At 35.2% G+C, this 26,802-nt stretch overlaps 1 protein-coding gene and 1 long non-coding RNA gene across 5 annotated transcripts in view; one reads left to right on the top strand and one right to left on the bottom strand.

The window, feature by feature from the left end:
* Window positions 1–7,648, top strand: part of LOC149085213 (uncharacterized) — a 45,289-nt gene extending 37,641 nt beyond the window's left edge. The window contains exon 4 of the long non-coding RNA XR_016192820.1: window positions 5,929–7,648. This is a non-coding gene — a long non-coding RNA (uncharacterized LOC149085213). The remainder of the gene's footprint in view (window positions 1–5,928) is intronic.
* LOC149085212 (calcium-activated potassium channel slowpoke-like) overlaps window positions 1–26,802 on the bottom strand; it is a 268,638-nt gene that overhangs the window by 152,357 nt on the left and 89,479 nt on the right. For 3 of the 4 annotated variants that reach the window (XM_089233076.1, XM_089233074.1, XM_089233077.1), the window contains 2 exons: window positions 14,229–14,279; window positions 1,136–1,207 (listed from right to left, as the gene is read on the bottom strand). In XM_089233076.1, the coding sequence (XP_089089202.1) occupies window positions 1,136–1,207; window positions 14,229–14,279 (123 nt within the window). The remainder of the gene's footprint in view (window positions 1–1,135; window positions 1,208–14,228; window positions 14,280–26,802) is intronic. The other variant, XM_089233075.1, reaches the window with a different exon arrangement.

Raw genomic sequence — 26,802 nt, 5'->3', positions numbered from 1 at the left:
GCTGACATAGTGAATTGAGATCATAAAAATTATCTAAAAATCAATTTAAATGCTCGATAAACTTGAATTTCTATGATGAAATGAATTACTATTTTGGGTTTTTGGTTAAAAGTATTTTGTATTGGGACAAGGAAACCACACAAGTTAATGAAAAGAAATATTTATTATGCCGCTGAGGCATATTTATGGTGGGGAACTAGTGGGCTATAGAGCCCAGGGTGGGGAGTTCAAAGGAAACATATTTTGGGAGTAAGGGCTTAAGAAAATTAAAATAGAATGTGGCACAAGGGTGGCAAAATGGGTAAAGCCCCAAGGCAGCAAAACCATAAATCTACTTCTCACCACAGCGTATGTATAAATTCAAAGAGATCCAAAAGGTAGCAGCTACTATGTGTGCAAGAGGGAGAACTTATGTTTGTGAATGAACTAATAATTAACATTATACACTAAGACTTTATCACTTTCTACACACTAAGACTTTATCACTTTCTACACACTAAGACTTTATCACTTTCTACACACTAAGACTTTATCACTTTCTACACACTAAGACTTTATCACTTTCTACACACTAAGACTTTATCACTTTCTACACACTAAGACTTTATCACTTTCTACACACTAAAACATCACTTTCATGATAACCATCCAATCTTATAATGAATATGTAAATTATATACACTTCCCCATTGTTAAATTTGTCTTCAGATTGCATCCCATCAACAGGAGTCTCCACCCAAACAACCCATAGAGACTTTTCTTCTATCTCTCAGGTATTGATTTCCTCTCCCACTCCCCGATACCAACTGACACTGACCCCATGCAATTTAAATTGAAAGTTAGCACAAAAAATTTTTCATGTTATAAGAATTAATATTGTAGCACAATCAAATTATCAACAATCATTTAACAAATGTATCAGACTGTAAAACTTGGTCGATGTTGCCATCTAAAGAACAGAGTATAGCCCAAAAGATATAAACGAATGTATGATTAGAGATAAAATAAAAAGCTTTATATGTGGTTATAAAAAATGAACATAAAGTATATATACATATATTTTAATTAAAGTTCATGGTTTATAAATGATGTCTATAGATATTATAAACAATTATTAAATAAACTACTTATCAACCTCTCAATTTCACTCGCTTGGGTATTTCCGGAGGTGTGAAGGTAGGAAATGTAGAGTTGTGCACACTCTCATCTGTAAAATAACAAACAGGATTCAAAGAAAAAATGACACATGTAGTTCAATTTTTCATCATATTCTGCAAAATCTTCTGTCTATTATATACAGAGCACATACAAAAAATATTCTAGAATGTTTTCATTTTTTTAAGAGTTGCAATATACACATCATGATTAGATTATATGCAATGATAAGAATATGGTAATTTTAAAACAATGAAAATAGTTACACAGTCCTTTTTCCATCAACCTTTTTTGTTCAAATTTCAGTGGAATTTTTTTATGGAAGGAATTCAAATATTTGCATTAAGTTCAATGTTCCTGCCTCTGTTTAATGCCTTTTATTTGATTTTTCTACCAGTTATAATGTTTTGGCTGTCAGAGGAATACTGAGATCAAGGCTAGAGATGAGTTTGCATATATGTGTACATACATATACAGAGTGCATAGCTAACAGCACACACCAGTACTAGGGAATTATTACTGTCGTTCATAGAAGCTTACTTCCAATTAGAGAAAGTATCCAAATAATGTGTGAACCTCAGATAAGTCATTCATATCATAAGGGGTTGTATAGTTATTAAAATAAACAAAATCTAATTTTTATACCGACACCCTGTGCTGAAAAACCTAGTCTGAAAGTTGTTGCTCTGTCTGTCCTAAGATCAAAAAAACATTTCGAGTTCCTAAGTGTAATATTTGCTGAGATATTTGAATTCAAAAAATGAGTTCATATAAAAAGTTAATTTTTTATTTTAATAGTTATACAATTCCTTGCAATATGAATGACTTGCCTGAGGTTTGCACATTATTTGAATATTTTTTCTAATTGGAAGTACGCCTCTAGGATCAATGGTTTGCTAGTTATCTGTGGTGTGTGCTGTTAGCTATGCACCCTGTATGTACATAACAGTCTTATACAGGGTGTTCTGTTTATGGACCGACAAACCGGGTTGTTAGTAGACATCAAGAGGAACAAAAATTGCAATGGAACATGGTGTCGCAAACCATGTTGAGAGGGTGAAAATCTCGAAAAACGCTTGTAGGTTTTCGACATCATTCTGAATGACAAAAAGATTTAGTTGATTAATTATTACAAGAGTTGTTGGAAGTGGTGGCTGCTAACGTCATTGCACAGTCTACAACGACGTAAAAATTATTCCCGGATGCGCTAGAAGATACTTGGTATGCTTTTGGTGTCTGGTGCAGTGACAACAATCTGCACTATGAGATCCGGCAAACGTGAAGTCCAAGCAATGGGTCCCATGCATCTAATCCACCTCCTTGGATCGTTGCTGTGGCAGACATCAAAAGCATACCTGGTGTGTCCGAGCGCATCCGGGAATCATTTTTACACCATTGTAGACTGTGCAATGACGTCAGTGGTCGCCACTTCCGACAACTCTTGAAATAATTAACCAAATAAATCTTTTTGTACTTATTATTCCATTCCAGCATGATGCTGAAACCTGCAAGCGTTTTTCACAATTTCACACTCTTAACAGGGTTTGCGACACCATGTTCCATTGCAATTTTTGTTCCTCTTGATCCCTACTAACAACCCTCTGAGTTTGTCGGTCCATTAACAGAACACCCTGTATACATGGTGGTATAGACTACAATGAACTTCAGACTGTACACCCCAGAAAACCTTTCATAATTTAACTCAAGCAGATTCCTGAAATCGATCTTTTGCTCAAACCCACAACACACTCATTTCAAGTCGCAAATGGATAGCCAAAAATATCTGATCAAATATTTTGAACATGATTATTTAGATTTGATCTAGCTTAAAACTAATCCATAACATTTTCTTGTTGCATATATAAAAGAAATTTCATTCAATTCAAAGGCTACCATGAATAATGGGTGAAAATACTGGGGAAGTGGGGGGGTTCATGGAGAGTGATTCCCTCCAACATCAAAGATGTGCTTGGGTGACCTTAATTATATATGTGTGCATATACACTGCTGGCCACCCAAATTGCAACACCAAGAAAGACAAGAGATATCGCAACAATATTTATTTTGTAGATAACATGTTGACCAAGCAACAAATGATTAAATTTATAGACTTCTGTGAAGTGTGGTTCCTGCCAAAATCAGTAGCCAGAGTAGCCGCCATTGTTGGAGATCACCTCTGCCACACGCCTCGGCATTGATTCAAAGAGACTTTGGATGTGTTCTTGGGGTACAGCAGACCAAGCAGCTTCCACGCGTTGCCAAAGTTGATCTGGTGTGGCAGCTGGGGATGTAATCTGGGTCAATCGTTGAGCAACCATGGACCACATGTTTTCTATCGGCGAAAGATCCGGAGAGCGAGCTGGCCAGGGAAGCAATTCAATCTGGCGATTGACGAAAAACCTTTGGACAATGCGTGCCACGTGTGGTCGCGCATTATCCTGTTCAAATATGGCTGTGGGCAAGCCCTGAAGGTAAGGAAGGACAACTGGCTCCAACACCTCGGAGATGTAGCGCTGGCTTTTTAAAGTACCGGCAATGCGTACTAGAGGAGTGTGAGAGTGATATCCAATACCGCCCCATACCATAATACCCGGTGCAGGACCAGTGTGGCGGTGCATAACGCAGCTGTTCAGCATCCTCTCTCCACGGTGTCTCCAGACTCAAATCCGACCATCGTGGTGTTGCAGACAGAAGCGTGACTCGTCAGTAAAGACAATTTCATTCCATTGTGCCGTCCACATCCTTCTTTCATCACACCATTGGCGGCAGAGACGTCTGTGGTTCTGCGTCAAGGGTAGACGAAGCAATGGATGTCTTGCGGACAGACCACTCTGCTGTAAACGGCGTCGAATGGTACGCGCAGACACTGGATGATGCGGTACAGACTGAATGTGCTGTGCTATGGTTCGTGATGTGGCTGAGCGATCCGTCACTGCCATACGCACAATACGCCTGTCATCACGTGAAAGGGTGCACTGAGGTGGATGCGATCGAACACGTCGGTCCGTTGTACCCTCCTGCATCCAACAATCACATATCCGCATTACAGTTGTTTGGTTTCGTCCAACACGACTACCAATTTCCCTGAACGATAATATCGGTAGGCCACTATCCTTCCTCTGTCGAACTCGGATACTTGACCAAAAGATGATCGCTGTTTTCTACGAGGCATAATTGATAGTTTTTTTGAAAAAAACCACAAGAAAAACACAATTGCCGTACTTTAAATCGTCGAAATCTCCAAGCCTTAAATAGCGCTTTGAAGTGGCGCCACAGGCGCGCGTGATGTGCATCTGCGCTGAAATTCTAATCATTTGCATATCTCACCTCCGCTAATGCATGTTGTAAATTTCATATCATTTGCATGCTTCCTTCAGGGTGTTGCATTTACGGTGGCCAGCAGTGTATATATATATGTTGACATCATCATTGTGTGCCAGATCTTCAATTCTATCTCTGCTTCTGTGATGAATTATTCTTATATTTTATCATATAAAAATTTACAGAACATATGTTTCGTCTACTCACATAGAGGGTGAGAAAACCCTAAAGTAAAAATCCAGACACCAATGGTAGTGGTCCTTCAAATTGAAATGGCAAACAGTTAAATTAGGAAACTGTATATTTTGGAATATATGGCTTCTATAATCAAAGGTGTTCTGAGCTGTCTACCATTGCTCCTTTTGAGAAAGGCTGACAGGACTCCTGCACAAGATGAATCTTGTTATGTTTTTGTTTCTTACTCTATAATTTTTTTATAGAAGCAATGCTGCAAAACCTTGGCATGGGAACCAAGCCTCACCTTGCTGTCTACAGCTGTAAATATGGGAACATCTCAATGAAAAGAGGAAAAAAGCAGCTACAAAATTTTCATTTTCAGCTACTTACTAGCTATTTTGAAGGCTACTTACATACTATTTTTTGCAATCATGAGACTTATTTACTCATGTATCATAACAGTAGTATATTTAAACATCATGAGCAGGACCATTTTCATTGTTGTTTTATTGCTAATGGCTAAAAAATGTTAAATTTAACCTGTTTAAATTTGTAAGAATACGCTTTGCTGGTGAAACTCTTGAATTAACTTTAAACTTACCAAATGGCACCCCTGAATGTCAGTGCCTTGGAACAGGAGTGTTCATGCTGGATGGTCATGGCCCCACAAGGGGTGGGCTGACAAGGCTCCAGCCCCCCTGGGGCCCGGAGTGATTTCAATCATTTTTTTGTTTTTTCACGCTATAAATTCATCATAAAGGGGTCCTGTGAAAGTCTGATCGGGGGGGGGGCCCATAAAAGATCCCAGCCTAGGGGCCCTGTTTCAGGATGTGGGAGCCATGTGGATGGTGCTTTATCATATGCTATCAACTGCATTAAACAGCTGCTTAAAACCCATATTTCAGCCACCATTTTCCTAATGTTTCACCTGCCTGATCCCAGTTCATGTGACTTTTTCCCTTGAGGCACTCTGAAAGACCCGGTTTGTAATGATAATGTAACATCTCTTTTGTCAGATCTGAAAGGTTTTATATTGTGCCACATATACAATGCATCAAAGTATATATCGCTTTCGTGAATGTTGAACACACAATTTTAAGATTTCAGATGGTAGTCTACAGCCATGATGACAGCCATCACGTTAAACCTATTTTGCCCTTATAGTATAAATCAACAATCTAGTTTATTTTGATTTGCCAGATATTCTCATTTCTGTTGTTATTCCAAGCATCCTCTTAGGTTTTTAAAATTTCCCCTTTTTGTCTTCATTTTCAGGTCTCTGGAATTTTTTTCTTTCTTGGAGAAAAATTGCGCTGTGAGAAACAGGTATCTCTTCATTAGTGTGTGTTCATATAGTTTTTCCTTGCATATATTTACACACTTTGAAAAATCATTGTCGAAATTTGCAGATAACAAGAGCTCAAGTTGCCCCTAAGCAGGATAGATGGTATATTCTAGTAATGGTCTCGTGCGCTCCATTGTTCTAGTATGAAGGAGACAGTCTGAAAGAAGAGGCAAGCCTCAGCATCCATCTTGAGAATACCATTTCACATTCAGCAATGCCATGCGCACAGGGAGGGGTTTACCGAGGACAGTTTAACAGCATCATAGTCCCCTGGATAAAGTTTTTTATGGAGTTGCTTCTACTTGGCTGGAAATACCAACCTACCAATTCGCATACTTTTCAAAATTATTGCATCAGATCTCCTTATTAAACAGTGCTCTTATGCTCCTGCGTTCCCTTGAGTGAACCCTGCAGTATATATATTAAAGTGGTTATTTTAGTTGTGAAACAGTTGTTGCTCTTCGTTTGTATAGAAGGTGCATTCTCCTGTAAAGGCATGCAAGTGGCATTGTAAAGAGTGTGCATGCATGTGTCCTCATTTATAAGTTTTGGAATCTGGTAACCTTAAGTTTCATATCAAATTCTGAAAAAAAACCAGTTATATGTCATCTAGTGATGAATTTCGGAAGTAATTTTGTTTTTTCTATTTCTTTGTCATCCTTTTACAGTCAAATATTGTTATAACGAACTCAAAGGGACCGGAGAAATCACTTCATTATAATAAAATTTCGTTATAAAGGAATTTCAGTTTTTTTTTACATTGTTCCTATGTAAACTTATCTTAGGGATTAGAAAAGTTTTTGTTAAAAAGAGTATTTTGCTACAACAGTATTAGTTAGAACGGGAATCAATTGTATTAAAGACATTACTACTGTTTCGTGGCTTTGTGATGAACAGTTACTGGCAAACTTTGTTGTAAGCACCCTGTATATTTCAAATATTATCATCAGAAATTACACTGAATTTTTTAAAGTATTTTTTTTCAAAAATATTACAAATACAAATACAACACCACAACAGGCAAAATGCCCAGTGAGGTGGCTGAGAAAAAGATGCCCATAACAAACATGGATCGTCTTTGAAATTAACATGTTGAAAGATCAAGAATTTTTATCAGTAGTCATGAATATGTGCAGATTCACAACATATGAGGTCATGTGTGTCGAGTATTCACATTTACCACATGCTAGCATCGGTTTCATAAGCTGTAGTGAGCTTAAAAAATTTAAATGCGATGAGTTAATGAATGAAATATTTAATTTGCAGTCTAAAAGAGCATCTATGTTTTAAAAGTTACAACTGTGGGGGTGCTACGGCACACCTTTGGAGAATTACTGGTCTATAAAAATATTGTAAAACAATTTGCTATTGTTTGCTGAACTTTACTGTGACCTACAGTGCGAATTAAAAAAAAAATTCATGCTATAGCCCAGAGCCATAACTAAGATTTTGGTCAGGAGGGGCAAACTAGATTTTCCTCGCTTTCAAAACACTGTAAAAGTTGATAGTTTCACAGTAAAATCTCCCAACAATGGCCCCTAGCGGGACTGAGAAAATATAGTTATTATTAGGAGGTTACCATTGTTAAGAAGTTCAGTATTTCTGAAAAAAATCAAATTTTCAGACTGTATGCGAAATTACTGCAACCCATATTATAATTAATTAGAGAGCATTATTTTGTATCACATGACATTTATTTTTTGCATTGAAGATGCACGAAGATCTTTTATTTGTAATCTGGCATGTTTTCTATTATTAATTTCATTCAAACATGAAGAAAAATGTGTATATCAATGCTGTAATCTTTGTGTCCTTGGACATGTATTCTTCAAGGGATCAGATTCATCCTCTGATGCAGTCAACTATTTTTTGTTGTTATCTAGGGCAGTATTTTAAATAAATGCTTGAAAAGTGTGCTTTTAAGCCTGTAAATTACTGTCCTTGGTCAAACAGCATTGAAACCAAGGACTCCCTGTCTATGATGGCCACTTGCAAAATTTTAACCCTAATTTCTGCTTTATTCTTTTCTAATTTTTATCTAGTGCACTCGTTAGCAACTACTTGTGGAACCCTTGGGGTCTATAATTGACTATAATAATCTAGTCAATTCAAAAGCAAATACCACAGAGTTTTACCATCAGATAAATTGTATGAAAATTAGGATGTTGGTTCAGTGAAGTTTAAGGATAGAAAAATAATTCATGATGCCAACGAATTGCTAAATTTTCTTATTGATCATTTGCTGTTCTTATTTTCTGTGCACCTGTGAACTTACACTCTATTCACAAAAAAGTTATAAAATTTGGCAACACATGAAATTAATTCCTTTGTCATCGATGGAGAAATGTTTTGCAACACTCATATATCTTCTTTAGCAGTATAACATGTAAAGCACAACAGGGCTTTTTCAATAGTCTTGAATGAATATGCAAATTCATTGTAAATAAATATTGACAATATTATTCATCAGAAAATATAGTGCTGAAACCAACCAGTACCAAACTCATCCAGTAAGTCATCTTCCAGGCCACAAGAACCATTGCTCATAACTAGCAAAGCCCTTGGAGGTGAGATTTTTTTTATTTTTGTTAATGGAGGTGATCAGAGTTTGATTGTGCCTCGAGTGCAGAAACTTTTTGCTCTTTTCAAATTGCTACAAGTACCATGTTTTACAAGTTCTGAAACCCTTGAATACTGAAGTACATTGCTTTTTATTTTTTTTCAATCACACTTTGTTTGCTAATAACAGTCAAACCTACTTTTTTAATCAATAAATTATTACAGCATTATTGTTGTTATCATCATTATTAATGCCAATTACGTCAAATAATCAATTATTATACAGCAATGCATATTATAATTGTTTGCGAAACTAGAAAACTATTTTTAACCCTAAGCTAAAGTATTTTGTAACCAATGTCATGTTCACATAGGACAAACAATATTTTTCTAGCAAATCATGGAAGGTATTGAGACAATTACATGTTGTGCATGAATAGCAAAATCTGTGATTGTAATATTCTTAAGAAATCTACAGAATTTGTAGAATGAGCAACATAGCATTATTTACTTATGAAATGGTGCTGAAAAGTTTATGATCAGCACATTTTATAACATACATGCACCATTAAGATATTGTTACTACCCAGCTCATGGTGATAAGACCATTTTTGTTGCAACACAGTCATTTTTTGTGCAAGATATTTTTGGTTAGACTAGGAACTGCAGGAACTATGATTAGGAACTATGATTAGACTAGGAACTGCAGTTTTTAGCCAATGCCAAACAGCAATGCCCTAACTTTTTCCAAAACTTTTTCCATTCGTGTCTTGCAAAGAGGTTGGTGCATCAACTTCTTATGGAGTTTCTACTGAATAATAAAATGCTTTCTGAATTAAGTTTTTTTAAAATCCTCTTTCATTATTAATATTTACTACCTTGTCAAAATTGTCAAGCCCTCTAATTCCACCCCATTGCAACCACCACAAATGACTGACCAAATTAGTGAAATATTATATTTCTCCATTTGGCAAACATATTTGAATAATCAATGTTCATGGAATCAGTAATTTGTATCATATAATATTTTCCAGCTCTGACCTCTAGGATTGCTTTCATTCACCCCTGGTTGAAAATAACTTGTACCAAGAAAGATATGAAAGCGAACTCGCAAAATTTCATACAGTATTTTCCCTTAAATTAGTAGGCGAATAATGCTGTGTTAGTAGTGTAAGTTTGTTTTTTAGTTTGTGTGTATTTAAAGAATATATTTTCCCATTTAATCTTTATTTAACCTCTTTATGTACAGGGGCGGGATATCACATTCTAAAGTAAACAAAAGAAATATATTTGAGCTCTCTCTCCCTTCTTCTAAGACTTCTTATTGGTAGCCATGTAAACAAGAATTACAATAAATTTCATACTTTTCAGGCTGTTATGCCATGTTGTAGGCTTCTCTGAAGAAGACATTTCATCCACTACTGCGGTGGACGAAATGTCTGCTTCAAAGAAGCCTAAAACACGGTATAACAGCCTGAAAAGGTATGAAATTTATTATAGACTCTGGCTGTGAAAGCTTGCCTTCTCTAAAAAAGTAAATTGTTCTTTTTCTCTTTTACCTCAGTATTATTTTATTTTTCTTTTCTCCCTCACTATGGTTTGATGAGTAAAAAGAAATATATATATATATATATATATAGAGGGAAAGTGGCTAGAAGAGGGTGAAAGAATGGGAAATCTGCTCCATTCAGGGCCATGACTACTGAGGGAGGGCAGGAGGATCTGGTGCCCTGGATGCTGAACCAGGAAGGGGCCAAATTTACTCTTTTTCTGTTAAAAATTACAGGGAGGGGGTGCCAAAATGGATACTGGCCCTGGGTGGCAGAGTAACTTTTCATTTCTAGTTATGGTCCTGGCTCCACTCATCTTTTTTCTCTTCATTTCCTATATGTTAAACAGTAATACCAGATTTTTAAAATTTTTGCTGGTACTTCAACTGTACATCATCTAATTTTGTTGCATATAAAGCTTGCACATAAAATGGTTAATATCATCTCTAATCACAGGTTCTAAGATAGAGACATGACTACATAGAGTTTTTTTTATCTTTTTTTTTCAAAAAACATTTATTTAGAAGAGAAGTAAATTTATGTGGGGGGAGTGATACTCGCGAGTGCCTGGGGGTGTTAGAGTTCAACCTCCCAAAACTTTTAGTGTTTATTTTTTTCAGTAAAAAACTGAGGAAATTTCACAGAGGAAGGTTTTACAAGGTGCATGTATGGCTAAGTAGCAACAGTAAAAAATTGAATACATCCCCCTCCCCTCCAACTTGAGAAAATCCTGAGTAAGCCGATGTGGAGGGATTTATGGAGTCTGAGGCAGCTATTGAAATATTGACTTTACTGTGTTTCATGATAATGGTATGACTAAATTGGTGTGCCATGCAGGATGAGGGTATGTGCCATACTAAAATGAAACATATATTACTTAATATAAGTGCCTATATACCAAATATAAGTACCTATATAACATGTATAAAACATATTTCTAAGGGTGCCACAGCATTTTAATAACATATTTAGGCATGACCCAAGACAAAAAATTTAAAAAACAATGCCCTAGATTATTAATATTTGCAAAATTCTGTTCGACTCATAAAGTATCAAGTTTTGTTTTGGCAATGCTTGGAATCTTCAGAAGTGCTTTTTGTTATTTAGTTGAGGACTCAGATATATCAGATAATCAGATCTATAACTGCTAAAGCCTTAAATGGGAGAGTTCATGAATTGGCCAATTTTGTTGTAAATTGACCCAGCCAAGTCTGAAAAGAAGAGGCATGATTTGGGGTCATCACCATTCAGGGCCGTCTTAAATGCATCATGGGCCCCTGGGCCAAGTGATTTTTCTGAGGCCCTACCTGGCAAATTCTCGAAAAATTCAACCACTTCTTATTTTTCCTCTTCTCTTCTCTCGAGGCCCCCAGGCTGTGCCCGGGTGGGCCCATGCGTTGAGGTGGCACTGTCACCATTTGGCATATTTTTTCATGATAATTTTGCCCACATTAGCTATGGCAATCCCTCATATTGCAGTCAATTGTGGTAATAATTTTTTTCAAAAATTTTACAGAAGAAACTATGTTTATATTATTATATAAAGTTTTTTCTCTTGTCGCATGGAGCTAATCCAATACAACTAATACAGCTACTATATATAGCCATGTATCACATGTTAGCGATGAAAAAATGGATTTAGGGCCTATCATACTGTTTAACATAACACATAGAACATTGCAAGGGATCTCCAGCCACTTCATGAATTGGCCAGCCAACCCCTGAATCATTTCTGCAAATCAGACTGACCAAAACTGTTAGCCAATTCATGAAGTCGTTGCACTTTGCCAGTAACATATATATTTCTCTGTTCATAGCATGAAATTATCTATGTTTTATAATGTCAGTACTTGGTTTCGTCATTTAGGTTCTGAGAGAGATGTTATATGGAATTACTTTCACACTTTTTTTTTATGACAATGCAAGAATCCAGGGAGAAAGGTAAAACTTAAACATAAAATTGTTAGCAGCATGGGATACATGAAGTGTTTTAAATAAATCATAACTGTTAATATAAAGTACACTCAAGTGCATTTATAGACTTCTTAGGCTATTATCATTCCCACATACTTCATCAGAAACACTTTCAACTGAGGCACCAACATTTAGAAAACATTTAGGGGGCTGATAGTTGCCTGTTGTCTTGCATATAAAAGACTCAGTTCTGTACCCAGGATGGGGCAGGGTGCATTGCATTGCATATTCATTAATTATTGGGAGTGTTCAAATAGCCTCAGCCCGCAGGTTTCAGTGCCTATGACTTTCACTATTTTACAAAATATGTAAATATAAAAAATATAATTTGTAGTCCTAATACTAGAATGAAATAAGCGTAATTTTTACTTGGAAAGAGAAAAAATAGGTATACATTCTATTGAATAATTAGCTATTGCAGGCTTGGTATTATATGTCAGTAGTTGTTATAATTGCCAGTAACTTGGTATTATGTAGTGCCATATATGTTGCAAAAATTTATGTATTTTTCAAAATTAAACACATTTTGAATATTGCCATCTCTATATACATATATGTATATACTAACTAAGAAAGTTACTACTGCATATTAAACAAATACACACCAATTAGACTGAATCTAGGGCAATAGCTGAAACAAAATTCGATGAATTTATGCATGCAAAAGCTTTGTTTTTATATTGAAATTACATATATGGGAAGAAGGGAAAGCTAAAGTTTTTTTCCACTATTAGCTAAACTCTTTTGAATATGTTTTTCACAAAAAAGAAGAGAAAAAACACATAAACCAGGCAACAATGTTATGACATGCTGCAGAACAGCTTCAAATGCATAAAACAGTATACATTTTTTTATTGAAAGTGTCAGTTATTTCATTCGTATTGAAATAACCTTTGCATCATACCAATGTGTGCAAAGGCTGTGGAATCTATTTTAGTTCCATCATTTTTCTTCCTCATGACCAAAAAACTTCAAAAAATGTAATCTGTTTGATATTTTTACACTCACATACACATACAAAAAATTTGAAATCTTGCAGAAAATTTTAAAAAATAAAGCCACAATCAAAGAAATAAATGTTCATGCTGCAGATGAACTCACTATATTTTGCCAAACTTTAAAAAAAAGTTGCTTTAATTTCCATTGTTAAGACAAAACCTTCTTATAATTTTCTAAACTTAAATCACCCCATGCAAGATTATAAAGAGAGCATATTTCTACGCATCCTAACTTTTATACTCGGCTATTTCTGAAGCATACTTTATGTTTTTATGTTTTCGGCAGATACTTATATCTATGAGTGGTCTAGATTTTGAATATTCAGCTTTTTCTTGAGTTTATTGATGTCCATATAACCAACAAACCTATGTTTAGCATTTGATCACATAAAGATGCATTATAAACTCCATTAAATATTGGATGAAGTGCTGATTATAAATTTTATAAGGAACATTAAAAAAAATTGAAGAAATGAATACAATTTGTTTTGATCAGTTTGCATTATGAAACTAAAGCGATTTTACTGTATGATTTCATGCAAAAAATAGATAAAAAAACATATAGGCCTATCTGTAATATCAGCATCAATTTCAAGTTTGATGTACAAAATCATTACATTGTTTGAAATTTACAACTGCAAACTTCTATCCCGAAATGGGTTTGTAAATTTTGTTTTAGAGCTTATAATTAAAAAAAAAAACTTTTCAAAACAACATTAAGCAAACTTATATGATTACTACAAATTTATTTGTGTACGTTTTAAGCATGAGATGTACACAGAATTGTGTTTAAGAAGTACACTATTTTTACAAATTAATAAAATCCGAAAAGCTTGACTACTAATTTAATTATTATTGAAGTTGAAAGTCCACATTTCCCCTCTAATTTACTTTGCTCAGAGCACTGAGGATAATTCAGGTGAATAGATAACTGTAACACACGACTGTTTCAAATCATTGGCATTTGATACATACCAACTCATTTAATACAGAAAAAAGGTTTCTTTCATGCATTTTGAATGACTAATTCTAAATAACTGGAGTAGCTCAAAAATTTGGTAAATGGGATTGAAACTGACCAACAGAACATGCGGAAAAGATGACAGAAAATGGACATAGGTAAGGTAGTTTTGACTTCAAAACACGTACTTGCTCGGCCTACTACTTGAACAGCTCTGACACCTTTCTTAAAGAGCGCAACTGTTGTAGGAGATAACAAAATATAGCTGATTAGTACATAAAGTCACCAATTTACCAGTGAAGTATACGTATCTATATATACGAGTATATTTAGGTTCAGATGAATGTATATCAATTTTTTTTTGGATTTGAATTGAGTTTTATAGATCCCAATTTTTGACCTTAAATGAGATCAAAAAATTATGCTGCATTGTGTGGAATATTATACACTTGATGATTTTACTTCAGTATTTCCTATTGCTTTTGTCTAAAAACATGCATTGTGGAAACACAAAGCAAATTCTGCAGAAATTTTTTTTTAATGTCATGCTAAGTAATTTTGATTTTGTCTTATTTATTTTTACAGTAATGGATTAAGAATGAAATAAAAGAAACAGTGGCATTGTGAGAGATGATATAATCTTTAGCACCTGCCCGTAGGCATGCGTCTTTCTTTTGAGCATATTAAATTTTTAAATTCAGTATCTACTGAACTGTCATTCACTAAAATGAATAATGTTTTTTTTTAATTTTGTTTTGCTGGGGGTGGGGATATATAAGATATATAATTGCAGATTGATAAGTGGATCTTATTTGAATTTTAATTAATCTAGTTTCAACCTTGTTAACTTATCAAAATATACATCTAATAAACATTAGTACTTATGGGAGTACGTTATCTATACAGGATGCACCATAAAAATCATGACACTGCCACTAAACATTGTTGCTGAGATCTCTTCCAGCTTGGTTATAGGCCTATATATACACTGCTCAAAACAATTAGGGGAGCAAGCAAAAAAGTGAAGAAAACCGTGCGAGACAGCCACGTATTGGCATACAATGGATAGTACTCGCGTATCAATGCACAATACAGAAAAAATACGTAAAAAAATTTGGAATTAAGCTTTAATTCTTTGAAAATATGGAAAAAACATGAAAAGATGATTTAGGGCAACAATTTGGTTACATGTAAACGATAAAAAAAAGTACTGTTTAGACATGATGCATGAGTTTTAATAGGGCGTGTGGTCTCCTCGAACAGCTAAGACTGCTGCACACCTGTTTGCCATGGATGCGATGAGGTTATCGATCAGACTTTGGGGAATACTGTTCCACTCCTCAAGAAGTGCAATCTGCAAGTCTCAGACAGTAACAGGCGGTCTTGGTCGCGCAGCAATGCGTCGTCCGAGCATGTCGATTGGATTCAGGTCAGGAGAGCACGCTGGCCATTCCATACGCTGTATTGTTTCAGCTTCAAGCATGTTCTCCACCAGACGAGCTCTATGCGGTCAGGCATTATCATCCTGGAAAACAAAGGAATCTCCAATGGCTCCAGCGTAAGGGATGACATGAGGTCGCAGTATCTCGTCTGCATACCTTCGGGCCGTCAAAGTGCCATTCCGAATGATATGCAGGTCCGTACGTCCGCCTATGCTGATTCCACCCCATACCATCCAACCAGCTCGTCTGTATTATGACCTTTCACGAACGAATGCGGGTTCACGAATCACGATTCGAGTGCCCCTGTCCCTCCATACCAGAACACGTCGGGTGTCACACTCCATACTGAATCGGGACTCGTCTGTAAACAGCACTTAGCTCCAATCATGTTGCTCCCAATCTCGATGTTCAGCAGCCCATCTTCTTCGGGCCGCATGGTGGCGTGGGGTCAACGGAATGCAGACCATTGGCCTACGTGCATAGAGCCCTCCCTCATGAAGCCGATTACGTACTGTTTGGCTGGACACCCTTCGTCCTGTTGCCAAGAGCAACCATCTTTGCAGCAGCGTAGCATTCTCTGTTCTGTTTCGACGGGCTGTTAACCGTATATACCGGTCATCAGTTGCTGTAGTGGCGCGTGGCCGACCTTGCCCTTGTCGATGTCTAACATTTCCTGTTTCTTGGAATCGATTCCACAGCCTTGCAACAACACTTCTGGCGACTCCAACAACGTCCATGACACTACGTTGTGTTTGCCCGGATTCTAGTCTGCCTATAACACGCCATGCCGTGGATTCCGGTAAATCACGTTGTTGAGACATCCTCAAGTCACCTTGTCTCAAAAAAAAATACTGCGCAATCGAATTTCACAGTTATGGCAGTAAAACATAAGTTTCTGCAACATCCCGATTTCTGCCCTTATTTCCTTTTTCTTGTTTTTGACGTCATGAACTTTGATTTGCATATGAAGTTTTCTTCTTCCATTTCCTGCTAGGCTTTAAATTATGGATGATTCATTTTATGTTACTTATCGGTATACATCTTTGCATAATTTTGTTAAAACCATGTGCTCCCCTAATTGTTTTGAGCAGTGTATACACAGGATGTGCTACAGGAAATAACATTTTTTTCAAGTACAGTGAATGAAACCTGTACGAAACGAAATACCAAGAGAGTAAAATAATATTCCATTTTTGCCAGGTTTCTGTTTCATAACGGTGCAAATCAAAACACTAATCATTGAACAGACTAGGTATATTTTGATTTTGTTTGAGACAGGTTTCATCTTATTCTGTGTTCGTCTTAGACAGGTTTCATTGTATATCATTATATTAAATTTTAACATTATAATTCATATATTACTATGAAATTATAAGTGGATGAATGTCATTTTTGACTGTTTATGTACAACCAATTATATTACTCAGATAATTATTTCAAAAAAAGCAGATCTGTAGTTGCTCCCAGAAGTTTGCTTCAACTTTCTTGAATATTGACAATCACCATAAGTTGTTGGTGGATAGCATTCTTTACTTTTTCTTATATTTGTGGCTTTCACCGCAAACTTGAGTTGTCCCTAATCAATCAATGCTGCTATTCACTTGTCATAGCACTCAATTGACAATGTAATAACTCATGGTTCATCTCATTGAAAACTTTGAACATTTCAATCATACCTCCCCTGAATTATTCCAAAATAAACATGTTAAAAAGATCAAGTCTTTCTTCCTAGCTCAAGTCCTATGTACATCATCAAGAGTTGGCATAACTCTGTTCTGCACCCTCTTGACCAAGTTAATATCCCTTTATAAGTATGGTCTCCAAAACCATGCAGTATAATCCAGGCCGGGACAAATTTTTTTCAAGCTGTGAAAAGCAGAAGGATCGCCTTTGAAGAAAAGGAAGAGACCTTTTTAACCTATTTACATAGGGGTTTGACAACAACCAGCGATAAATATCTGAAACCAATATCTTTGTAAACAGTTAGTAAATAAAGGGAAAAATTAATGGAGCAGGGTTTTTCTCCCCCCCCCCCATTAGCATTCTTCTATGGTATATATGCTACTATATTTGTTTTTACTTGTCAAACTGTAGCGAGAGAGAGAAAAGAAAATGATGTTGAGGTAAAAGGAAAAAAACCAATTCCTGTTTATAGGTTATCAATAAAGCATCTCACAATGTGGGAAAGAACAGAGATGGAGCTCAAATGCATTTCTTTCATCTACTCTAAGCCTGGATATATTGCCTTTGTAAGGGAAGAGGTCAAGTATATGAGAAACCAAGCATTCACACAAGATATTTACTTCTTTGACCACCACCACTGTGGAATAATGTTCAGTCAATCTAAGGCATTCATTTATAAGAGTTCACAAATCAGTTAGCCTAGGGATACATGTAACATTCAACTCAAAGGTGAAACACGGTATTCCATCCAAAGTGAGCCACCATGCACTTTTCAAGGCTGAAAGTCATCCTTCATTAATTTTCTCGTGCTGGGATTGTATTTGAGTTGGTCTAGAGCAATCCCTATCACTTGGATAGCCAATTATACGCATAAGTTTCATGTCATCTTCAAATTTTTTGTCATCATCTTGTCCCATCAATATCTTGATCGAGGTCATCACTAAAAAGCAAAAAGTATGGGACCCAGAATGTCTCTTGAGGAACACCACTTGTAACATCCATTAAGGGCCGGATCTTGAATCCTGCAAACTACCCGGCCGTAGAAGGCGCCAACTAAATAGGAAAAGTAATTTTTTACCACCAAAATATTATTTGCTTACACTTGAAAAATGTCCAGAATTGGCCCTGCATCCATTTAATTAGAATTTTCTATTCACCATGACAATTTCAGTCAAAAATCAATCCAACTCAACAGGTATCCATCTAAGCAGCACCAGATGACCCCTGGGCAAAGCGATTTTTCTGAGGCTCCCTACCTTACTAGAGATGATTGCTTGCCAATTTTTCATGCTCAATGTCGAAAATTTCAACGATATCTCATTAGCACAAATCTCCCACAGCCATGCCTGTGTTGGCCCACTTGTTGAGACAGCACTGGCATCCCCCCAACCTCATGTACCGTTTTGTTGTACCTGATCAAATATCTTTTAAAAATCGAAGTAGACCACCTTCCTTAGAGCTTCGGTCATGTGATTGTAAAAGCAGGGAAGGTTGGTTACACATGATTTTCTCTATCTAAACACATGCTGGTTTTCTAACAGTAAACTATTTTTGTTCTATCACTTTACCAGTTGCCTTTTAATAATAATTTCCAGAATTCCCTATTGGGCATTTCTCAAACATACTGTACGATAGTTGACAGTTTCTTTTTTTATCCTTTTTGAATATCGGAAGTATATTTGCAAGTTGACAATCCTGTGGGACCAAGGGTGTAGCGAGGGGGGGGGGACTTGGGGGTCTGGTCCCCCCCCGAAATGTGAGAAAATGACCGAAAATAGGGAAAAAGATGGCCAAATCCATTGTTCTGCCACTTTGGTCCCCCCCCCCCGAAAGAAATTTCTGGCTACGCCCCTGTGTGGGACAATACCTTTTGCAACACTACTCCTGTATAGCTGAGCAACTGGCATCGACAGTTCAATAGCATATTTCATAATGGCCCTGGGATAAATATCATCTGGTCTTTGTGCTTCGTTAGCAAGTAAATTTTCAAGAAGTTTTAGAATTTCCTCATCTTCTACTTGAACATTGTTGTGGATCTTATCAACCTAAGGTTAATCTCTATTTTGAATATTGTTGTCCCTATTGAACACTGATGTGAAAAGGTCTTTAGATGCCATATATATGCTTTTATTGCACTCTATCCAAGATCCTTCAATGCAGGGTCTTGAGGTAAAACTTACAAATTATAATAAGATGAAATGTTTTTAAGAATTAGGCTATAATATATGGGGTAAAATTTTTTTAAAATAAATAATTCTAAGCAAACAATATGCATATGTCTGTGTTGTTATTAGTTCACATCACTGAAATTTTATTGTTAAAGTGGTTCTCTTACATATTGGGTAAGTCATTACAAGTTATTAAACACACTTTATTCTCGAATTATTGGTTATGGAAACATGCTTTCAATTAGAAAAGGTATCAAAATGATACACCCATTTTAGATATGTCATTTATTTTAACAGGGGTTGTATATGTATCGAGACACAAAATTTATTTTCATATGGTATCTCTGTTCTTTAGCTTCCAATTAGAAAGTTTTTGCTGTGTCTATTTTATGCATTGAGCCCAACGAAAAGCATTCCATGTTTCTAAATGCAATGTTTGCTGAGATATTGCTCATATAAAGTTGATAGAAGCACCTAAAAATTTAGAAAAAATTTACTAAACTGCAACTTTTAAGAGTTTTTTGAGTTTTTGTGCTGTTTTTTTCCTTAAATTTGGCTCTTGGCTCCTAGAAAAACAAATGATACATCTAAAACGGCCATATTATTTGGATGCTTTTCCTCATTAGAAGTCTGTTTTGATAATCAAAAGCTGAAAAGATCGAGGGTGTAAAACATCCTTCCTTACTTTTACCGTTTTTTTTTTTTTAATTTAATTTATATTTAAATGTCAATTTGCTTTGCCCTAAAAAAATTCTTGTTTCTCAAATATAGTGAACAATGTATATTCATGCCACTTACTTACAAAATACTTCTGAAGAAGCATTTCACTTACCTTACATCCCAAAATTTTGCAATTCTTAACATTACTAATTTATTTCCTTTCGAAAGACACATAAAGCAATATCTATTCCCAATCAGTGACATTGAGAGGTTCTTTTGATTCGTTTTGCATTCCTTATTCAGCTAAATTATGAATCAATTCAATTTTACACATCACAACATTGTACTAATTTTTACTATAAGTGCTAATCTGAAAATCATATGTATATTTCATGTAGATGCACTCCCTGCTGTTGCCAAAAATACTATGAATGATGTAAAAGTATTTATAAACACTTGACCTTTTTCCTCATATCCACACACTACATTAATTTTTTTATTTTTTTCAAATTTTTTTTTTTAATATTCTTTTTTTCTGTTTTGTTTTGTTGCTATTTCGTTCGCTAATACATACTTGTGTTCATTATCATTCATTATAAATTTGTAATGCATCAACCAGTATGAGTCTCTTGATCCCTTGTCTGATTTTTTCTTCTCATCTTAAATTTATGTAACAAATGGAATCAATAAAGTGAAACTAAAAAAAAAGAACTCTGAACAAAATCTCAAAATAATAATTAAATGCAAAATTTGGAATTTGCATAAAAAAACTACCAGCTCAATGGTGATATTTTTGATGAAAAAGAAAAAGATTTTTGATTCTTGGACATATAGAAGGCAACCATAAATATGGTTGCTTCTGGATGAAATACCATAAATTAAAAAAAAATGGAAAAGATAATATGAATGAATTACAGATGAATTGGAAAAAATGATTGACATCAAAACAAAAAACAAACAAAAAAAACAAACAAAAAAAACAAACAAAAACAAATACACACACACAAACAAACAAACAAAAGACCATACAAAAGATTTAAACTAAATAATCACAATAAGGAGTTTAAAACAGAATATTAATTATGCCACAATACTGAAAAAAAATCAAGGTAACTGAAGAAAAAAATTTTTGCAATAAATTTCTATAACTATGATAATTTAAAAAAACCAATTGAAAAGTACATAAATAACTTAAAAATTAAAATATTGAATTTGCAAAGAAACCTGTTAATAAAACTATTGAAATAATAACTGTTGAAATAAGTGTTTTTTTATCAATATAGCTGGAAATGAACTAAATGAAACAAACAATGACAATAACTGTTATCAAATACAAAGGCCACAACCCACAAATTGCCCAATTAAGTGGCTTTTAAAGATGTCCATAAAAAATATATGGATGTCAAATATAAAACTAAAATGTAGCAACACAATATAAAGCATGTATCACAAAAGAAGAAAAAAAAATAGTATAATATACTATATAATATATTGCCCATCAGGGTTGATAAAAACCATGATTCTTTATTTAAATCGGATTCTTTTTATTTAAATCAGAATTTTTTTATTTTTTTAAATATTGTTTCTCTAATATTTAAATAATGTAAATTTAAATATTTTGTCTAAATATGACTGAACAATATTAAATCCTAAAAAAAAGATAAGTATATTTTTTAAGTATAGAAATCAAACTAACACCAATTTTTTAGACAATATTGAACTTGATAAATAAAATAAGTGCATAGTCATACATGGAACAAAAATTTATTTTTATGCACAAAGGGAAAATTATTGTTATAAAAGTTCTGCTAAATTTATCCTTTATCAAGTCCAGGGTTAATAAAAAAAATTGATTTTTTCCCCAAAAAATCAAATTCTATTTTTTTAAATTTAATATTTATGCTCGCATTTATAATTAAAAGTTTGAAATGTTGACTTATTAGGGGGTATTAAATAGTTTTCGTAACAGTTATAGTTCTCACATTTTGACTTGTAGACAATATTAAGTTCTAAAAATCTTGCTTTTAAAAAAATAGCATTAGCATGCTAAAGTACTAAAAATCCCATTTATCATTCCAATGATATCTAAGAACAAATCATTCTATATATGACATGATGTCGCTCTCCACTTGTTAATGCAAGATATACAGAAAACTGAATGTTGTGAAGATATTTATTATTTGAGATGTTGATTGTCCAGAAAACTGGACATCCAAGTTTTCTGTAAAAATCTTTCTTATTACCCAAGCTCCTGGCATTTATTAGCACACATTTTAATTTGCTCTGTGATTTAGTGTCAATTGAGAAGTCATCGAAGTCTGAGGCCAAAAATTTTATTCTTCATTGGGAATTAAATATTAGTCACAAATTATGTATACAAATTCATTTTGACTGACTTCCTGAATGAATTAAAATTACAAAGAAAGTAAATAAGAGCAGCGCCTTGGTCCTCCCATAATCATTGTCAAAGATATTCAGGGCACAACTGAGATTAAATTCAGGTCTATTAAATGAGACTGGTGTACTAATCACTCCACAGCCAAACCATATTTATTTTGATATTTCTGTAGATATTTACATAGTATTGCCATACATTTGAGTAAAACTGTATGCATTTTATTAATTGAAAAATAAGACAGTAAAAATGTAAATTTATTAGTTTTGTTACACAGTGATTTACCAGATATAAATATCAAAAAATTTATTTCAGTAGCACAATTACTAAAAAAGTATGTGGCAAAGCTATCACACAAAACCATGTAGGCGTCAAATTAGATTTTTGTTTGTGTGAATTTTATTTAAAATCTTCATTTGCGGCTACCACACACAAATTTTTTTTATTTACATGTACTGTATTTGTACATTTTTTGCTATCATTTATTCATACATATACGCAGGTGATTCAAAACTCAACATACAAACTTTTAGGGAAGGTAGAAAACACAAAAACAAAACAGAATCACAGGAATATATGACTGAAAATCCCAACCCGATCAGCTGGAGGATAAACAAAGATGCAGAAATGACAAGCCAATAATGAGTGGAAAAACTCTTTATTTAGCGATACTTTACATGATGACAGTGTGTGTGCACGCTAAGTTTCAAGAGTGGGCTGTTGACTCTGACATGACCTTGTCACAAGAATCTCCATCGCAGCTGCAAACGTCGGCGAAATGCTGGGCATTTTTGAAAGGGTTCGGCAATCAATGTATCGCCATTGTGAAGCATGCATAACTGTGGATGGTAAGAACTTTGAGCACTCGTTGTGAAACTGAAGGTCTACACGTACTGCCCTCTAAGGTAAAGTGTCTTTAAATAAAGAGTTTTTCCACCCATTATTGGTTTGTCGTTTCTGCATATTTGTTTATCCTTCATCTAATCAGGTTAGGGTTTCCGTTCGTACATTGCTATGTGATTCTGTTTTGTTTTTGTGTGTTTTACCTTCCATAAATGTTTGTACATTGAGTTTTGAATCATCCTGTATATGTACAGGACCATAAATTCATGGAACAAACTTTAAGAGGTGATATAAGGCACCTAAATAAGACATTTTTTCTCATAGAATGTATGATCGAATCATAATAGTAAAGGTAGTAAAGGGTATTTTTAGAGAGTGCATAACAGCACTTCATATTTGCTTCTGATGAAGTGCTGTTGCACCCTCTCTAAAAACACCCTCTACTTTGCTATTTGAATTTTCTTTCTGCTTTGGGATTCAATCACACATTTTATGACAAAAAATTCTTGTTTAGATGTCTTATATCATCTTTTAAAGTTTGTCCCATAAATTTAGAATCACCCTGTATGCAGAGTCATTGAGAATTGATCGTTCAAATTCAGTAGAGAGGTGAAGAAAGGAGGGAGGTGCAAAACAACAAGATTTCACAAAGGAAAATGTGGTTGAAAATGTATGGATAACATAGTAGAGGGTGCTGTATGACCACAACTTTTGTTCATGTGGAAAGTTGTCCAACTACTGAGCCAGACCTCATTCTACAAGGTGATTTCACAGAAGTAACATGAGTGTCAGAGACTACTGTTGACAACAACATGTACCTTATAGCACAATATCTGCCGCCAGCAATATTTGTGAAATGCTGGGCATTTTTCAAAATGTTCACCAGTGCTTCTGTCCTATCCAAAGTTGCTACTTTAGGAACCTGCTGAAATTCTGTAATAATCATGAAGAAATTCATGTTATTTCACTTAGCACTTGCTTTTTACTGCACCCTTAATGTGAATTCCTGGCATATTTTGCCCTTCTACATGATGTTTGGGACCATGCTTTTCTCTGAAATAGTTTTCTTTCGCAATTCCTTACCTCCCCACCTAATTTTAATGATCAATTCTGAATCCAGTTTGTGTATGTTGCTGCCAAAGGCCAGAGTTGGCCACTTCACAAACTGGCCGGCCCAATAGATCTGACTAATGTCTGAAATTCAGGCTTTGACCTGTGCCTATTTGTCGATCCTTATACATCTTTATATATGGATCACTAAGATATTGATATTCAGAGTCCTTTGATTGTTAGGGTTGCCATAGCTAACCATAATAATGAGGGTTAGCTATGGCTCATTATTAATGGCTATAATTATCACAAAAAAATGTGTCAATGTGGCTATGACTCCAAATCATAGGGATATATATATAGGGATCAATACATAGGGGCCGGCAAAAGCCTGAATTTTGGATGTTGGCCGTGTCAGTTGGGCTGACCAGTTTGTAAAGTGGCCAACTCCAGGCTTTGGTAGTAACACATATATAGAGGGTGGTAATTATTGAGCATCCAATAATTGCACACATGATTCATTATGAAAAACTAATAAAGAAAAGTGTTTTCCGTTTTAGGATCAGATGAATATTAAGGGAGTTATAACGTTTTGAATTTTGACGTGTAATTTTTCTAACTGTCAGTTATGCACAAAACACAGAATGAATGTAAATTTCTTCCTCAGCAGGGAAGTTGTCATTTTTCAAAAATGAACTGAAATATTCAATAACGTTGGAAAGCAGTGTTCAATTGTCTTCTTTCACAGTAGCACTTTTTCTCTCACAAAATGTAATAACCTTGTTATTATGTAATAAATTCCCCTACCAATTGGCAAATTTATCACCAGATTTGTAAAGTGTTAGCTAAATGAGATCTATTTGAAAATTGATTTCCCAAAATCAATACTTTTTTGCCAAAATGTAACTTGTTGTTTTTCACTGTCAAGTCAAATTTTTTGAGGGAAGGCTATGGCCCCCACATGGGGGGGGGGGGCTGACAGGGCTCCAGCCCTGGGGCCCGGGAGTCGGGGGGCCCGTGGAAAGAACTTTTTGATTTTTTTTTCTTTCAGATATATCCCATAGGAAAATAGACAGGACTCTTTAATATCAATCATATCAATTTGTACTCGTATGGACGGATATCTTGAACTACGTACCTTAGATCTCATTGAAATTTTTTTTAAACTATACACATGTACAAGTAAACGAAAAAAAATGATTAAAAAAAAAACCGGAAACAAAGAAAAGAACATTGTACAAGGTCCCCCCCCCCTGGCTCTCATGGCAGTCGTTCTCCTAGGAAGGAGGAAAAGACATTGTGATGGTCATGGCTACTGAGACGTCAAGGACACCAGCATTTTGTGTGTCCTCAGGGCTATAGCCACTAGCATAAGGGAGGCCACTAGAATAATCCTTATCTAGTCGTCCAGCGTGTGTAGGGACCTACAGGGCTACCGCGCGACCCCTGCTGTTTCAGTTCGTAGAAGGCCATAATGTCTGGATAGAATGAAAATTGGAGTAAACAGACGTCGTATTCCACAGTGAAATTGCCTCTGGTTGCTGATAAAGCGCATGAACCCCCCCCCCCCAACATCCTGGAACAGGGGCCCATAGGCTGCACTCTTCAGCGGACCCCCTCTATAGTGAACTAATAGTGTGGAAAAAAGACAAAAAATGACAAGAATGGTCCTGGTCCCAGGCCTGAAGCTCCGCCAGCCCCACTCTTGTGGGCGGGTCGATACTGAGACAGCTTTGCTGCAAGCTTTTGTATACAGTGGATCCCGCATTAATCTTTCCTCCTTGGGTCCTGCGACTCTGGTGCCAACTGTTATTACTGATACTCATCCAGATTTCTCGTTTAAAGCGTTTTCCCGCTAAAAGTATTGCACGAAATGGCTGTAATGACGTGTGTACTGAATCACGGGATTTCGCTCACGGCCCCTCTAGTAACCCCCTCCCTCTCCCAGTCCGAACAAATCAAGGGGTTTTTTCCTTGCTTCTGAAAAAAAAGGCTACATTCCGCATCAGCCTTTTTTATTCGCTGCACTGTCTTGAGGACACATCTCCCCTCAATACTTCTATTCACAGACGATATTGTTGAACACAAAAATATTTACAGTTAGCGTCTGCAAAAATACAGTTGTTCGAAATCTTTTAGTAAAATAGTTGAACGAGTTTGCGTACATAAAGGATTAATTTTTTTCCCACGTTGATGAATCCTACGGTTCTAGCCCAAAAGAACGGTATGCAAAGCTAAAAATTTGAATTTTTGTTAAATTTTTATTTTGAGTGTTAAGAGTTAACTATAATAAATCTATGTCAGAAGAGTTTGGCCCTGCATCGAGGCCAGTTGCATGTTTGTTTAATTGTATTTCATAAAGTTTAAAAACGCTTACTTTTAATAGGGCATATCTACAAATTACAGAGTAACCTCCTTCATACGTCACTCAGTTATACAACTTTCATGTTTATACAACGTTTAACTTGGGTAGCAATTGTGGTAACAATACATTTTATACAACAAATACATTTTAATGTTA

This window comes from Pholcus phalangioides, unplaced genomic scaffold (assembly GCF_987345545.1).
Source record: "Pholcus phalangioides strain wild (caught in Gottingen) unplaced genomic scaffold, Ppha-v1.0 ptg000007l_1, whole genome shotgun sequence".
NCBI lineage: Eukaryota > Metazoa > Arthropoda > Arachnida > Araneae > Pholcidae > Pholcus > Pholcus phalangioides.
Note: the sequence above shows the minus strand (reverse complement) of the source record. Positions and strands in the feature narration are given on the sequence as shown.